The sequence below is a fragment of the Brachycentrus maculatus genome, unplaced genomic scaffold (assembly GCF_059751285.1).
Source record: "Brachycentrus maculatus isolate JH-2025_06_01 unplaced genomic scaffold, ASM5975128v1 h1tg000334l, whole genome shotgun sequence".
Classification (NCBI taxonomy): Eukaryota; Metazoa; Arthropoda; class Insecta; order Trichoptera; family Brachycentridae; genus Brachycentrus; species Brachycentrus maculatus.
In genome coordinates, this window is record NW_028281083.1 from 53,072 (window position 1) to 71,848 (window position 18,777).

At 31.3% G+C, this 18,777-nt stretch overlaps 2 protein-coding genes and 1 long non-coding RNA gene across 4 annotated transcripts in view; 2 read left to right on the forward strand and 1 right to left on the reverse strand.

Moving 5' to 3' along the window:
- LOC148304071 (rap guanine nucleotide exchange factor 4-like) overlaps window positions 1–18,777 on the reverse strand; it is a 92,512-nt gene that overhangs the window by 9,628 nt on the left and 64,107 nt on the right. The window lies entirely within an intron of this gene.
- On the forward strand, window positions 1,210–5,015 carry LOC148304072 (uncharacterized). Its single transcript, XR_015838396.1, has 3 exons — window positions 1,210–1,740; window positions 3,900–3,961; window positions 4,928–5,015. It is a non-coding gene; the product is annotated as an uncharacterized LOC148304072 (long non-coding RNA).
- LOC148304073 (trypsin-1-like) lies at window positions 5,997–18,079 on the forward strand. Of its 2 annotated transcripts, XM_088268832.1 has the most exons (6): window positions 6,010–6,112; window positions 8,618–8,679; window positions 9,175–9,405; window positions 11,294–11,407; window positions 15,579–15,728; window positions 17,444–18,079. In XM_088268832.1, the coding sequence occupies exons 1-6, from the start codon at window positions 6,025–6,027 to the stop codon at window positions 17,594–17,596; spliced, it is 798 nt and encodes a 265-aa protein (XP_088124958.1). In that variant the 5' UTR covers window positions 6,010–6,024; the 3' UTR covers window positions 17,597–18,079. The 2 variants fall into 2 exon arrangements, with proteins under 2 accessions (XP_088124959.1, XP_088124958.1); XM_088268833.1 differs by lacking the exon at window positions 11,294–11,407 and having other exon boundaries at window positions 5,997–6,112.

Sequence of the window (18,777 nt, forward strand, 5' to 3'; positions counted from 1 at the left end):
AATTATTATCGTTATTAATATAAGTGTTATCTTGCGTTATATCTTGCGTCTCAGCTACCAATAAAAATGACAATATATATATATATATATATATATATATATATATATATATATATATATATATATATATATATATATATATATATATATCGCAAATCAAATTATTATCGTTATTAATATAAGTGTTATCTTGCGTTATATCTTGCGTTTCAGCTACCAATAAAAATGACAAGGCATGAAAAATAACAGACAAGGCATGAAAATGAAAGAAACAGATCAACTGACAGTTAAAAATGGCAAGGTAATTTACATTTTAATTTATTTCGTTAGAGTACAAGCATATTTCAATATTGAAAATCAACTTCCCTTTCTACTCAGCACTGCGTATTTAATTTGTATATATATATATATATATATATATATATATATATATATATATATATATATATATATATATATATATATATACTAGGGTACAAATAAAAATTAGTTTTTTTTTTACAAAGTACTGATTTAAGTATTTTTTTTTTAAATCAGACCAAAAAACAGAAACAAAAAGACAGAAAACGAGTTAAAACACACGTATGGAAGAGACAAAAAACTAAGTAAATCAGTAAATACTCATTTTATTATACTATCTATAATTCTATTGATTATCAATATCATTCATTATGTACGTATAAATTCTACTGTTCTTAGTTTTTGAATAACAAAATTTATCCATGCAATTCAACGTCATGTACCTGTCATTAGAAAATGCTTACGATACGACTTAAATCATTGGTAGAGTAAATTTATCAATGTAAATAATATAAAACGTACCCATAGTACGAAAATTGTTATACACAATGCACTTTTTTATTTTTTTATTATTTTTTTAAACCCGCAAAGCGTCTACTTTTAGAGGCTTGTCTGCAGGTAGGATAGTAAGGATAGGAAAGGTTAATGTGAAAAATACATCACAAACCCCCAAACAGAATGAAAATAAATATTTCTTGAATTTATTTTGCACTTGCGGGAATCGAACCCTCGACGCCAGTTTTGCAGTCAAGCGTCTTCCCAACTACGCCACGGCGCCTGTCCAATTACGCATAATTGCCATAGCTCAAAGCAATCATTGCAGATAAAAAATCATAATGATACCCGCATACAAAATTACAACAAAGACCACCAGAGCATAATTAAAATGCATTTTACGAGGCGTTGCACTCTATAAGATACGTGTACCTATGTTCGCTCACCAACATTTGATAATGTATCAACAACTGAACAATAATTACCAATTTAGTTATAAATAGCACCTATAATGGCACAAGCAGGCGGTGCCATTATGTCTGGGAGTGTTGTTATAACCATAGTTCTAATCGCGTGTACGTCGTCGAGTGCTCTAAGTGGTCTGTAATATTAAATTACACTATATCCTAGTAACGCTTACCTTCAACCTAAAATAACTTAACATGAAAACAAATAGTAAAATTACTCTGCACTTTTCTCCCATGAAAATTCGAGGGATGATAAAAAAAATAACTGCATAATATATATAAATACAATATGACTACATATTTTGTGTGAAAAAAACGAAAAGGAATGCTCTTGTTCAATTTTTAACGACTTAAAATAGATTAAAATGAGGTATTTGAAAAAAAACTGCGTGTCCGTGCGATAATAAGCACCAAAAGTGTAATGAAATAAATCAAGTTGAAATATTATTTTCGTTTTTGTTCTTTTGGAAATGCGTGGGTGAGTCTGATTCATTTCTAATTATTGGTATACTTATAAAATAATGTTCCCTTTTTTGTTATTTACGACCAAGTGACTTTGAAATCTAGCTACGGCTTATGCGACACCGCTCACCATGTTCCTACTTTGCTCAAACATTATAAATTTTAAAACCTATTCTTATGTACAACATTTCGAGTGTGTCCAAATACTTGTTCACAAATCAAATTATGGGAGTTATTTTTCATATTATTTTTTTGACATCTCATCAAAGATGAAGAAGAATATGGAAGTCTGGGCATTTACGGTTAAAAGACTTTCTGCTCAATAAATAGCTTCTTTTCATCTCACCAATAGATGTCTCTAGTGAAGTACTAGTAGTTCAAGAACATCGTTTCAAAATTGGTTCATATATATAGATAGAACTTTCAAGAATTTGAGGAATGTGGTTGTCAATCATGGGTATAATTGGTGAATGTTACACGTGTGTAAAGTTATCACTTAAACCAGCCTATGACTGTCGTCAGCCCCGTGAATGCCCAGACTTCCATATTTTTCTTCATCGTTGATGAGATGTCAAAGAATACCTACTCTTATGATTAAATTAACTATAATATAACTTCTAGGCGAAATCACTCGATATCTAATTAAATGCACGAGTTTATACAATTCTATGATTCTAAGTTTACAGTGAAATTACAAAGGTGTATGATTTCAGTTCTATGATTTTACTTGCGAGTTTACATAGGATATGAGTTTACTTGTATTATGTATTAACTATATTACATTCCACTGTGTTTTTATAACTAGCAAGCATCCGAGGGCAGGATTATTCTCGCCAATTAACAAAAAAATATCGTTTTATCAAAAAACAATTAAAAATATTTTTTTAAGGTAGATTACTACTGTTGAAAAATTCAATATTAAAGATATGTGAGTTTTTTATACTGCAAAAAATGTTTTCGTTGTATGGAAAAAAAATTTTTTTTGTAGGGTAATACCTACTAAAAAAATAATGTTTGAAAACAAAGGAAAAAAAATAATTTTTCCTTTGTTTTCAAACTCCGCTCCTTATTTATAGAACAATTTTATATTTTATATTTAAGTTATTATACAGACCTGAATTATGGAAGTTTAACTTCTGAAACATGAAGTCTTTAATAAAAACTCAAGTGGTATAAAACAAGTGTTTTCTTTAATCATTGTATATTAATACTGTTAATAATATCGATATTAAAGATATGTGAGCTTTTTAATGTTTTTTGTTGTATTTAATTACTGTTCACAATATTTATAAAAAAGATATATGAGCTTTTGGATATTATAAAAAATATTTCGTGGTAGCAAAAACAATAAAAATAAAAATGAATTCAACGCAGATTAACACCAATTATTAACCAATAGCGTATGAAAGATATACATATATGAGCTTTTTGATGCTACAAAAAATATTTTGTGGTATATTTTTTAATAAAGATTGATACTGTTAACAAAACCGTGGTAAAGGTATGTGAAGCTTTGAGGATATAGAATCTTTGAAACGATTTATTGACAAGAGCACATTTTTAGGCACCAGGTCGCATCATCGTTCCTTACAAGCTGGACAGACCTAATAATAAGTTGATAGAAGCATGTTAAAAGGAAACAAATCAGAAAATATAACTAATCATTTACACAAATATCTTTCCTTAATTTATTTTTTCAGTTAATTTATCTTGGATCCCTGACTGGGTTTTATTTTACATACATACATACATACATACATATGTTAGGCAGCTGGTTAATTTGGGTACAGGCAAAATATTGTAAGGACCTTACTCCAAACATAGTTGTGTTTATCAGCTTACATGTATTTTTTATGTCTTCTTTTATTCAAATGACGAATTTCTCTTTTAAAATCGGTCCGGTGTTGCTGTGAGTCCTTTTAAAATTATATGAAGCATTGTATTTGAAATCTCATATGTTGGGAGAATCTCAAAAGGTATGGGTGGCATCACCGGGTACAAATCCAAAAACCGATATTTAGGATTAATATAAATTTAGATTAATCGTTATATCGATGATACTAAATTTAGAAATGAGGCACTTAGATACAAAATTGGATATTGCAGAGAGGGTTAAGTGTACAAAAGACAAAATGGCATGTTTGAAAGGGTTAAGTGTATAAATTACGTTTTCAGGTCGGCGTCACGGCAAGATTGTCGGTGGGGATGTAGTCAGCATTGAAGAAGCCCCCTTTAATGTAAGGCACTTTACGTTAATATTGGGTTATGATCAGTGGCGTGCATTCCATAGAGGCAGAAAAGCAGTGCCTATCCTAACATACCCGCGTGACGGGTATGTTAGGATAGGCACTGCTTTATTATAAACGTTTCGACAAAGCGTGCAAGCCACTTCATAAAAAATATACGTTACATTTAATATGCAATGCGAAATTGAGAAGTTTAAAAATATTATTCATAAAGAAAGTTAAGTTAGTATTCCTTAAAACAATCGTTTTAACGAAGTATGCAAGCCTGTAAGTTTCATAAAATATATACGTAACATTTGCTATACAGTGAAAAATAAAAACATAAGCAAACACAAAAAAGTTAAATTGAAAAATTGTTAGCAGAGAAATCGTGTATTTTTAAATTTTAAAGGTCAGTCTCATTACTAACTTCCAAATTTATAACATATTCGGGTTATGAATTCAAATTCTGAAAGTAAAGTAAAAAAAAACTTTTACGAGAATCTAAATATAAATAAATTAATAAATGTGATACACATATATATGTGTATCACATATATATATATATATATATATATATATATATATATATATATATATATATATATATATATATATATATATATATATATATATATATATATATATACATATATATATATATATATATATATATATATATATATATATATATATATATATATATATATATATATATATATATATATATATATATATATATATATATCGCAAATCAAATTATTATCGTTATTAATATAAGTGTTATCTTGCGTTATATCTTGCGTCTCAGCTACCAATAAAAATGACAATATATATATATATATATATATATATATATATATATATATATATATATATATATATATATATATATATATATATATATATATATATCGCAAATCAAATTATTATCGTTATTAATATAAGTGTTATCTTGCGTTATATCTTGCGTTTCAGCTACCAATAAAAATGACAAGGCATGAAAAATAACAGACAAGGCATGAAAATGAAAGAAACAGATCAACTGACAGTTAAAAATGGCAAGGTAATTTACATTTTAATTTATTTCGTTAGAGTACAAGCATATTTCAATATTGAAAATCAACTTCCCTTTCTACTCAGCACTGCGTATTTAATTTGTATATATATATATATATATATATATATATATATATATATATATATATATATATATATATATATATATATATATATACTAGGGTACAAATAAAAATTAGTTTTTTTTTTACAAAGTACTGATTTAAGTATTTTTTTTTTAAATCAGACCAAAAAACAGAAACAAAAAGACAGAAAACGAGTTAAAACACACGTATGGAAGAGACAAAAAACTAAGTAAATCAGTAAATACTCATTTTATTATACTATCTATAATTCTATTGATTATCAATATCATTCATTATGTACGTATAAATTCTACTGTTCTTAGTTTTTGAATAACAAAATTTATCCATGCAATTCAACGTCATGTACCTGTCATTAGAAAATGCTTACGATACGACTTAAATCATTGGTAGAGTAAATTTATCAATGTAAATAATATAAAACGTACCCATAGTACGAAAATTGTTATACACAATGCACTTTTTTATTTTTTTATTATTTTTTTAAACCCGCAAAGCGTCTACTTTTAGAGGCTTGTCTGCAGGTAGGATAGTAAGGATAGGAAAGGTTAATGTGAAAAATACATCACAAACCCCCAAACAGAATGAAAATAAATATTTCTTGAATTTATTTTGCACTTGCGGGAATCGAACCCTCGACGCCAGTTTTGCAGTCAAGCGTCTTCCCAACTACGCCACGGCGCCTGTCCAATTACGCATAATTGCCATAGCTCAAAGCAATCATTGCAGATAAAAAATCATAATGATACCCGCATACAAAATTACAACAAAGACCACCAGAGCATAATTAAAATGCATTTTACGAGGCGTTGCACTCTATAAGATACGTGTACCTATGTTCGCTCACCAACATTTGATAATGTATCAACAACTGAACAATAATTACCAATTTAGTTATAAATAGCACCTATAATGGCACAAGCAGGCGGTGCCATTATGTCTGGGAGTGTTGTTATAACCATAGTTCTAATCGCGTGTACGTCGTCGAGTGCTCTAAGTGGTCTGTAATATTAAATTACACTATATCCTAGTAACGCTTACCTTCAACCTAAAATAACTTAACATGAAAACAAATAGTAAAATTACTCTGCACTTTTCTCCCATGAAAATTCGAGGGATGATAAAAAAAATAACTGCATAATATATATAAATACAATATGACTACATATTTTGTGTGAAAAAAACGAAAAGGAATGCTCTTGTTCAATTTTTAACGACTTAAAATAGATTAAAATGAGGTATTTGAAAAAAAACTGCGTGTCCGTGCGATAATAAGCACCAAAAGTGTAATGAAATAAATCAAGTTGAAATATTATTTTCGTTTTTGTTCTTTTGGAAATGCGTGGGTGAGTCTGATTCATTTCTAATTATTGGTATACTTATAAAATAATGTTCCCTTTTTTGTTATTTACGACCAAGTGACTTTGAAATCTAGCTACGGCTTATGCGACACCGCTCACCATGTTCCTACTTTGCTCAAACATTATAAATTTTAAAACCTATTCTTATGTACAACATTTCGAGTGTGTCCAAATACTTGTTCACAAATCAAATTATGGGAGTTATTTTTCATATTATTTTTTTGACATCTCATCAAAGATGAAGAAGAATATGGAAGTCTGGGCATTTACGGTTAAAAGACTTTCTGCTCAATAAATAGCTTCTTTTCATCTCACCAATAGATGTCTCTAGTGAAGTACTAGTAGTTCAAGAACATCGTTTCAAAATTGGTTCATATATATAGATAGAACTTTCAAGAATTTGAGGAATGTGGTTGTCAATCATGGGTATAATTGGTGAATGTTACACGTGTGTAAAGTTATCACTTAAACCAGCCTATGACTGTCGTCAGCCCCGTGAATGCCCAGACTTCCATATTTTTCTTCATCGTTGATGAGATGTCAAAGAATACCTACTCTTATGATTAAATTAACTATAATATAACTTCTAGGCGAAATCACTCGATATCTAATTAAATGCACGAGTTTATACAATTCTATGATTCTAAGTTTACAGTGAAATTACAAAGGTGTATGATTTCAGTTCTATGATTTTACTTGCGAGTTTACATAGGATATGAGTTTACTTGTATTATGTATTAACTATATTACATTCCACTGTGTTTTTATAACTAGCAAGCATCCGAGGGCAGGATTATTCTCGCCAATTAACAAAAAAATATCGTTTTATCAAAAAACAATTAAAAATATTTTTTTAAGGTAGATTACTACTGTTGAAAAATTCAATATTAAAGATATGTGAGTTTTTTATACTGCAAAAAATGTTTTCGTTGTATGGAAAAAAAATTTTTTTTGTAGGGTAATACCTACTAAAAAAATAATGTTTGAAAACAAAGGAAAAAAAATAATTTTTCCTTTGTTTTCAAACTCCGCTCCTTATTTATAGAACAATTTTATATTTTATATTTAAGTTATTATACAGACCTGAATTATGGAAGTTTAACTTCTGAAACATGAAGTCTTTAATAAAAACTCAAGTGGTATAAAACAAGTGTTTTCTTTAATCATTGTATATTAATACTGTTAATAATATCGATATTAAAGATATGTGAGCTTTTTAATGTTTTTTGTTGTATTTAATTACTGTTCACAATATTTATAAAAAAGATATATGAGCTTTTGGATATTATAAAAAATATTTCGTGGTAGCAAAAACAATAAAAATAAAAATGAATTCAACGCAGATTAACACCAATTATTAACCAATAGCGTATGAAAGATATACATATATGAGCTTTTTGATGCTACAAAAAATATTTTGTGGTATATTTTTTAATAAAGATTGATACTGTTAACAAAACCGTGGTAAAGGTATGTGAAGCTTTGAGGATATAGAATCTTTGAAACGATTTATTGACAAGAGCACATTTTTAGGCACCAGGTCGCATCATCGTTCCTTACAAGCTGGACAGACCTAATAATAAGTTGATAGAAGCATGTTAAAAGGAAACAAATCAGAAAATATAACTAATCATTTACACAAATATCTTTCCTTAATTTATTTTTTCAGTTAATTTATCTTGGATCCCTGACTGGGTTTTATTTTACATACATACATACATACATACATATGTTAGGCAGCTGGTTAATTTGGGTACAGGCAAAATATTGTAAGGACCTTACTCCAAACATAGTTGTGTTTATCAGCTTACATGTATTTTTTATGTCTTCTTTTATTCAAATGACGAATTTCTCTTTTAAAATCGGTCCGGTGTTGCTGTGAGTCCTTTTAAAATTATATGAAGCATTGTATTTGAAATCTCATATGTTGGGAGAATCTCAAAAGGTATGGGTGGCATCACCGGGTACAAATCCAAAAACCGATATTTAGGATTAATATAAATTTAGATTGGTCGTTATATCGATGATACTAAATTTAGAAATGAGGCACTTAGATACAAAATTGGATATTGCAGAGAGGGTTAAGTGTACAAAAGACAAAATGGCATGTTTGAAAGGGTTAAGTGTATAAATTACGTTTTCAGGTCGGCGTCACGGCAAGATTGTCGGTGGGGATGTAGTCAGCATTGAAGAAGCCCCCTTTAATGTAAGGCACTTTACGTTAATATTGGGTTATGATCAGTGGCGTGCATTCCATAGAGGCAGAAAAGCAGTGCCTATCCTAACATACCCGCGTGACGTATAAAAAACCAACCAGTACCTACCCTACCATACTAATGACTCATTTCAGTCATATACGCTGGATAAAATGTAATAATACAACTTATAACATAACTCCCTATAACATTCCCTTCGATAACGCGGAACCTAATTCAACGTTATATGGCGGGTAACTTCTAACCCTTATCCACACCCAATGCTGCATAGGGCACTGCATCGTATAGAAGCAGTGTTATCCTGATCGTTAAATACATGAAAGAATGGTGATCACCTTCCGCTTCAGGTACCAGTCCAGGGTCATATTAAATAGTTAAAAATCACCAATATTTATTTTGATCTGGTTAAAATGGGGGTTTTTTGCAGTATATGTATTTGAATACATATTTTTTTATATACTGATGTGCGAATGTACTTATGACAGGTGGCTCTCGAGTACCTGACCCGCCAGATATGTGGCGGGGCCGTGGTGACGTCACGCTGGGTCGTCACGGCCGCCCACTGCTTTGGGCGGGTGTTCCTCAAGTCGCAGGCGCTGATCAGGGCGGGCAGCGGCTCCCGCCTTAGCGGGGGCTCGGAACACCAGCTCAGGAATATTCTCAAGCATCCAGCGTTCGTGCTGAAGGTCAACGACAATGATATTGCACTCGTGGAGGTATGCGTTTAATCTTCATCTTTATGTATTATTTGTTGTGGTCAGCGCGTTTCGCTACCATGCTGGAGGTCCCGGGTTCGATTCCCACGGGGGTTCAAATAAATATGGGTGAATTTAATTCTCATGTTTATTTAATATCACCCTGGACTGGAACAAGAAGCGCAGAGCAATTACAGGGCTTACGACCTGTCTTAGGCTAATTAAAGTGATCACTTTATAAACGTGTAATATACACCAAAAAATAAGAAAAGAAGATTCTTTTCGATAGTCTTCTCTTCTTCTTCTTTTTATTATAGGCCTTACGGCCTGTTTTTAAGAGGGATTAGCCTCCTGCGACGTTGATTCCCAGCTATCGACCCATCTCTTTGGTAGTCTGCCCAGGAGTCGTCTACCATGGGGTTGGCCGTACAGTGCAATGTGGGGGAGTCTGGATGGTTCCATTCTCCTCACATGTGCATACCATTGTCTCCTTCGTTGCCTTCCCCACCTAACGACATCTTCGATCTCGCATATTTCCATAGTATTGTAACAAATCTTCTTCTTCTTTTCATGTCATGTCAGGTCCCTCTGACGTCGACTATCACTTGAGAGTAATTGTCTTTGTCCTGGGTAGCTCTAAACAGCGTCTCAAAGGTCCTGATCCCCGTCCAATCTCGGATATTCCGGAGCCAGGAGATCTGTTTTCTACCAACATCATCGACCTTTTATTAGGTGCAATAGCTCGTACTTCTCTCCTCCCAGCACATGCTACAGATAGGACACTTTCCGGACCTTGATATCAGTCAGCATATCTCTCTGCTCTTGCTCTTTGGAGAACATTTTCGTTGCTGACCATATCGTTCCATGGGATGCGTAGCATTCTACGATAGCCACATTGTAACAAATAGCAGTTTTAAATTAAACGATTTCATTATCTTTTGAATATTGAAAGCATTATTAACTTTGTGAATCATATTGAAATATTATTTTGAGAAATAAAAAGACTTTGTTTTTTGATCCACTCACATTTTTATTAACAACCAATTAGTTTCGTCAACGACCTGTTGCCCTCTCCAGGGTTTATGACTTAAACCCTGAAGAGTCATAAATTAAACCCTGAAGAGGGCAACAGGTTGTTGCCGAAACTAGTTGGTTGTTAATAAAAAATGTGAGTGGATCAAAAAACAAAGTCTTTTTATTTCTCAAAATAATATACATTTCAGTATTGTTTATCTACAGTGTAATGGTCAGCACGCTCGGCTACCGTTCTGAAGGACCCGGGTTCGATTTCCAGGGGGGGTAAAATAAATATGAGTGATTTTTTCACTATAATATTTATTCAATTTTACCCTGGACTTGGTACCTGAAGGGCTGATCACCTTTCCTTCATGTGTAAACGATCAAGATAACACTGCGTTTATATGACGCAGTGCCCTATGCACCATCGGGGTGCGGATAAGGGTTTGAAGAAGATGAAGAATGTCACGGTAGATACATGATAAAAATAACCATTATATTTTTACTCTCAACTCGATCACACTCAATTGTGAACTTGAGCATTAATCCAATATAAAAAGATAGAAAGCTTTTTAATACTGCATACTAAAATAGTAAAAATCAATGTGTCAAGGGGAGAAGATTGATATAGATAACAAGATGATGAAGATATTTCATTTTAATTCCCTTTTATTACAATCCTTGAAATTCAGGCAGGACAAGAGACAATTCGGGAGTTGATGAATAAGCAACTGGACAAACATTATGGTCTTATTTTAGAAATATTGCTATGCAATAACCAATCCAATAATGCGTTCATTTTTGGATTGCCATATGCACCATTGGGGTGCGGATAAGGGTTTTATTATTATTTTTATCTATAATTGTTCATATAAAATTGGAATTCTTTTAGGTCTACCCTGAGATGGAATTTTCTTCACGTGTTGCTTCTATACAACTACCGGAGTATTATCATAGACCGCTGGAAGGTTCACTTATGACAGTTTACGGGTTCGGATATACACGGGTGAGTTTCGGGGTGGTTAATTTTAAAAGCTACAATAAAATAACGGGTATCGAGCTATCTTACTAATTTGAATAATTGTATGAATGTGTAGTATGCTAGGAGTGTTTTGCATTTAAGGACAGATGAGTTAGCGTTCCATTCTCACTGCCTACTTCTCCAGAGAAACGGCATGATGGTAGAAGTAGTAGTAGTTTTATTACTGATTTAAGTTTTGTACTAACATTTCTTCGTAGAATTGCATTTTATACAATATACAACAACTATATAGTTTTTTCCACTTTTATTTTATTTGATCGTGATGACTGGCGATGACACCAGTCTGATGATATCGGTTACCAGGATATTGCGTGGCACTTCCTTAAAAAAAAAAACAAAACGTTAAAAGTATTGCCAGTGTGGAATAAATAATTTTTTCTATATAAAGGGCCACATTTCAAATTTTATTTCAGTGGGTTTTAAAAACGACACCTTGAAGGTGGCCATCGTCCTCGTCAATACGCTGAAGTAGTCGAATTTCGACGTCTCAATCCAGTTTTTCGAGCATGTGTGTGCCTATATCGGCAATAGCAACTCAAATATTGTACTTCACCTGACTAAGAATAACACTCTCCTTATCATTAATCGCTCGCTTTGAGTAATACAAATGACTAAAAAAATTTGGATGATTCGTGTAAACCGATATTTTAAGGTATCCCCACAAAAAATGGTCACAGTGGGCTAAATCTGGGGATCGCGCTGGTCACTGAAGAACCAAGGTATTGTGGATAAAGTTTCCGCAAAAAATAATGGAAGTTCGTGCCATGTGAGCCGTGGTGCTATCTTATTCGAACCACACACCCCCATACCCATTTTTTCGTGTTCTGTAGAGAATAAACTCGAAGAAATAGATGTGACAACGAGGTTTTTAAATTTCGATGTTTTCACGCATCCTGAAGGTTCAAGAAGGTCCATGATGTGTCTTCTTCCCACTACCAGTATATCTTTGAATGTGTCCACCTACAAAAAAACAATTCACGACCAGCCACACGCCCTGAATTGTTTTCTGAGTGCACGCTGGCTGGACCTTTTCGAGGTTTTCACTATTTCAATAATGCATTTGAACCGTAACTACCCTGGTTCAATATATCGCTCACTCCTTTCAACAACGTCAAATATCACGAAACTTGATTTATCAGGAGATAGTTTTTATAGTTTAAAAATAAAATACGATGTATTGAAAATAAATATCAAGCCACTTTTTGAACTTTTTATTGTGCAACAGATCTTTTTAGGTAAAACCTGAATGTTTTTTCTCCATTTGAAAAATATTTAGTTTATTTAAAAAATAATTAAACAATACATTTTCTTAAAAATGCAAAAACAACTCTTTCTACCCTGTAGCGGGTAAAAATTTAGTTTTAATTTTGCTGGGATATAGTACATTTTCTGGACATTCCGAAAACATGCACAGCTGAAAATTGTCGATTTTTGATTTATGACGTTGTTAAAAGGAGTGAGCGATATGCGACACAACAACTATAATTAGACCACAAGCACTCACAAATATAAATGCAATTCAAAGTAGTAGAATAATATTCTTTCAAATGTTTTAATTATGAAGTATTTTTATTTATCTATTTTAATCAGGTTTCAGTGTAAAAATTAAGCGCGAGGAAAGTTCAACTGAAGTGAAAAATTAATTTGATTTAGTTAATAATATGTAAAAAAAATAATGAAATGTTCGCATGTAAAGTACTTATCTAAAAACATGTTATATACAATTTTCGTTCTTTTTTCTTTGGTGGAAAATACATATTCTTTTTACTTCGGCTGAATTCTAGATGGAACACGCAATCTTGGAATAACATTTTCAGTCTTAGAAAATATTTTTCAAAACATGATGGCAATTGAGATAAGATTTAGAAAACGGATAACATTTTTTTGTACTGTAACAATATCATTTCTTTATAAGAAAATATTTCTTGTATAAGTGAAAGGGCAAGGGAGTAAGGTTGTTATGCAGAGCTAAGAAAAAGAGTAGTTAAAATGAATTATACCTACATATCGCTCACTCATTTCAACAACTTAATATTTACCCGCTACAGGGCAAAAAGCGTTTTTTTTACATTTTGAAGAAAAGGTATTGTTTAATTTTATTTTTTAATATACTGAATATTTTTCAAATGGAAAAAAAAATCGGGTTTTACCTAAAAAGATTTGTTGGACATTAAAAGTTCAATAAGTGGCTTGATATTTATATTATTTTTTGACATCTCATTAAAAATTAAGTAGAATATGGAAGTCTGGGCATTTACGGGGCTGACGACCGTCATAGGTTGATTTAAGTGATCACTTTACACATGTGTAACATTCACCAATTCTACCCATGATTTGACAACCACACTACTCAAATTCTTAGATCTTCTAAATATATTGATCAATATATTTGTGTGTAGGTGTGTGTTTGTATGTATGGCAATGTATGTATGGATATGTGTAATGTGTAAGATCAATTGCCACGTTTGGGATAAATACCAAGGTAGACATAGCGAGAACCAAATCTTATCTTAGAAACACATAAATGAGGACATTGAGGTGCAAAACCGGAAACACGTTAAGATACTGCATTAAAGAACACGGAAATTTGGAAAATGTGTAGTACGAAGGACAACTCAAATGGAAAAGCGAAGCAAAGACGATTCTGGAATGCAAGAGAAAAGACTCCTTGAATTGCTCTTCAACAGAACCTAGACGGAGGAAGACCACCTGGAAGACCTCCAAAGCGATGGCGTTACGCTGGCCGTCCACATCACAAGAGACGGATAACGGAATAGATAAATCCTTGGATCTATATAAAAAAGAAGAAGAACAACAACAACAAGATTCATTTATTGTAATTGCAGACAGTTAGTGGAATTCCACATTGAATTGTTGGGAAATATATCCAAAATAAAACAAGGTTTGTTGGATTGAATTCTACATTTATTTATGTATATGTTAATACGTGACGCGTTTTGTCTTCTTAGGACATTATCAAAACACTTGACAAAACACATTATCCGTGTTTTGATAATGTCCTGTAAAGAAGACGAAACGCGTCACGTATTAACAAACACATAAATAAATGTAGAATTCAATCCAACAAACCTTGTTTTGTTTTTGATATATTACCCAACAAAACAAAATTCATCATCGTTCATTCATTGATTCAGCGGTAAATTCGATCCAAGAGTGTTAAATATCAAACAAATATTTTTTTCGTTTTAAACTATAAAATTTCCTTGCTAGAAACAAACATGAGGTCGAGTAATTCAAGAATACACCACTTCTAGGGTGCACCAGTCGCACGAGTTATTCATGTTCGTGCCTTGGCTTGTTATGAAATATTCACTGGAAATAGTTTTAAAACCATTTTTCTAGCGAACAAAGGATGCGAGAAGTAAACACACCGTAGTGAATACTCGAAATGCAAAGAGAACCAATTTATTTGCCGGAAAGAACATTAATTTAAAATAATATCTGCCTTGCTACAATAAATTCTATTTACACTGGCCCATACAAATATTAACCCTTTCGTTACCTTTCGACTCTCCAAGTATTTTTGTGACCTAATTTATTTTAAATACTACAACTAATTGTGCGATGTAAATGATCAAGAATTCTACATTCTAATGTATAAAACTTATTGAACAAGAAAACATAATATGAATCGAAAAATTTTAACAATACCTAACATGCTGTCCAAAAGGTATCTGATACTTTTTTAAATCATGGCATCAGATCCGGTGGATTCTGTATTTTTTACAAGAGTAAGAAGAGTAAGAGTAGCCGATATATCGGATTTTGGTGACTAAAGAGTAAACTTACTGGAAAAATTAACATTCATGTGATTTTTGAAGCCTTTTTTAAATATCGTGAAATATTTTAGAAAGTCAATGTTATACGGATTTGCGTCAGTAAAATACGGCAAATTCATTTGATATAATTAGGGGTGAGGAATATAATTTTCATTCAAACCCTCATCCGCACCCGGTGGTGCATAGGGCACTGCATCATATAAACGCAGTGTTATCTTGATCGTTAACACATGAACGAAAGGTGATCAGCCCTCTGCTTCAGGTATCAGTCCAGAATAATATTGAATAAATACAAGAGTGAAAAAAAAAACACTTTTTCATTTTCTTTATTTCAGGAAGGGGGCGATCCTTCTTACTTTTTAAGAGCAGTACAGCTTCCTGTTTTCCCTCACCAGGAATGCGTCCAGCTCTACAGTTCCACCCTCAACGTCACCAGGCAAATGCTCTGCGCTGGTTATAGAACTGGAGGAAAAGACGCTTGTGTGGTTAGTATGCTATGCAATTCCAATATAACATAGAGCACTACATTTAACTATGACAAGTATCCCTCGTATGACGGAAATCTCTCCTTATCTTCTGGCAAGAGGTAATAAAAAATCATCGATCGTTTATGAAGACTGACAGGTTTGGCTGGGACGTTTTCAGCATAAATTATATTTTTTAACAAGAGTTGAATAACCTTTCATACACGCACTTCTATATAGCACATATTGCGGCTTTTGAAAACATATATTTTAAACATTTTGAGTGTGTCCAAATACTTGTTCACAAAATCTGGATTATCTCCAATTACAGGAGTTATTGTCATATTATTTTTGAAAAAAAATAAATATATAAATTTTTAACTAAACAATTTCATCTTATTATAATGTATGGTATTAAAAATGTTTTGTCGCTTCTTGTTATGTGGTTTGTAGCAACTTAATTCATTATCAATGATTCGATTCTCAAGTAAAACAAATATCTGCATATTTAGGACAAAGGAATGTTATTTTGTGTTTGTTTTATTGTTAATCATCGTTTTCCGTTTTCTAAATTTTATAGATGTATATTTTTTTAATAAAATAAGTTTAAATTTATACACAAATTCAAGTCTTCTTCGATCTTGTAATTAGATACGAAGCAATCATAAAAAATAAAAATAAAATAAAAACTTACACATCATTTTTGTAATACCGCCAATTTGAGAAGAAGTATAGCTACAATAATAATCCTGCGAATACCTATAGCCTCCCCTACAATAAAGTTTCCCCTCGAGGGAATTGTTCACATTAGCAGTGTCTAACTAACACAAGTTTGAAAGATAACGAGTATGCAATCCCTAGCTATTCAGCTAGTCGGCTGTCCAAACTCAAAACACAGTAACAGACATATTTTTTGTAGTACGTTTTTTTTTGCATTTTTGGACTAAGTAGATTCTACTTAATCCAAAAATGCAAAAAAAAACGTACTACAAAAAAATGTCCCTTACTGTGTTTGAAGTTTGGACAGCCGTAGTACCCAGCATAAACGAGTACTGCTATTCTCTTTTTTCTCACCTACTTTTTCTACTCCATTACTTTTCTCATATAATGGCAAAATCCTTCGCGCTGAGTTCTTTCACTTACATATACAATATACATATATATTTTTTATTAAAGTTTTACTTGGTATTTACCCAGTATTTCTTAAAATTTATTGTGACACGTGTATTGATGCATTCACGATAGATCACAATAGGTTGTTGGAAATGGTGTACTATGTGTGTGTACTACATAAATTTGAGTTTCAAAATAGACAGATATTACCAGAAAGTGACTGTCGAATCAATTAATGATATTATTTTCCCATGAAGAATCTGGGCAGAAGTATATATGTATATATATATATATATATATATATATATATATATATATATACATATATATATATATATATATATATATATATATATATATATATATATATATATATATATATATATATACATATATATATATATATATATATATATATATATATATATATATATATATATATATATGTATATATATATATATATATATATATATATATATATATATATATATATATATATATATGTAAACAAAGCTAGCTTAAGAGTTTTATGAAAATACTTATGAAATATTTTCATAGCGGATTACTTTTTCAGTCTATTTCAGCTTAATTATTATGAAATTAATTTAAATTTACGTTGCAGTTGGATTCGGGGGGCCCCTTAGTACGACAGGGCATCCTTAGGGGCGTAGTCTCGTGGGGCTACGGATGCGCCCGGGAGTTCCATCCCGGTGTCTTCACAGACCTTACAGCGCCTTCTGTTCGAGAATGGTTACGAGATGTACTTCAAAAATAAATTTCGCTAGTAAATATTTTTATCTTCTGAAATTTGCATTTCCTAATAGATAAATTAATATCGAAGGATTATGTATGAAGGTTATACGACCTGTTATTGGCTGGTTTAAGTGATCATTTAATGCACGGTATTAAATTTACCATTTTACCCAGATTGGTCACATTATTCAAAAATAGAAATTGAGAGATTACATTCGGAATTATTTCGGAAAAGAATCTCGCATGCATTATTTAAGGTTTTTGCTAACTTCATTTCAGGCATAGATACCACCTTTGAAGTTTATTAATAAAAAAACTTTAATGTCATGTCATTTATAACATTTTTGTATTTACAATTTGAGTAATGTGGTTGTCAACCATTGGTAGAATGATGAATATTACATGTGATATAAAGTGAATAGATTAACCAGTTTATGACAAGTTAAGCCCTATAAATGTCCAAATACATGTTGTCATATTAATAATATAGTCATTTTTGTTGAAATATTTATTTTATTTTATTTTATTTATTTAGAAATATAACATTAACGTAAATTAAAGTAACATTTACAGTAATGAATAACAATTAAAACAGATAATTGTAATATTCCATTTATTTATTGTTTCGGCATTAACTTTGTGGTAAGACATGTTACAATGATTAAAGAAAACACTTCGTTTTTTACCACTTGAGTTTTATTATAGACTACATGTTTCAGAAGTTAAACTTCCATCATTCGGGTCTGTATAATAACATATGTTATTATGCAGACCCGAATGATGGAAGTTTAACTTCTAAAAACATGCAGTCTATAATAAAACTTAAGTGGTAAAAAACGAAGTGTTTTCTTTAATCATTGTAATATTCCAATTACGAAATTTCCCAATGTTAACTCAGTTAAAAAGTAAACAGCAAGAATTAAATGTAGCAAAAGTTAAGAAGATTAATAGGCAGACTTAATTTAGAGCTTAAGTTAAAATATTATTAAAAAAAACATAGCAGCTATAAGATGTACAAGTTGAGAAGAGCAATAAAGTAAAAATAAGTGCTATAAGGCAACAGAAAAAAAAAAACACATAAAACAGAAAACATTCGCAACATATACGTAGCTATTCATATATTGATACGTAGTACAATTTATATATCCTGGATAGAATTGGATTTCTTTATCTAGATTAAGATGTCAAAAATTAATATTAATG

Bases quoted from the DNA above. Each gene is read 5' to 3' on its own strand.
- LOC148304073 (XM_088268832.1), top strand. From the start codon at position 6,025: ATGGCACAAGCAGGCGGTGCCATTATGTCTGGGAGTGTTGTTATAACC. The intron at 9,406-11,293 runs GTATGCGTTTAA...GAATTCTTTTAG, and splicing joins ATGATATTGCACTCGTGGAG to GTCTACCCTGAGATGGAATT. The intron at 11,408-15,578 runs GTGAGTTTCGGG...TCTTTATTTCAG, and splicing joins ACGGGTTCGGATATACACGG to GAAGGGGGCGATCCTTCTTA.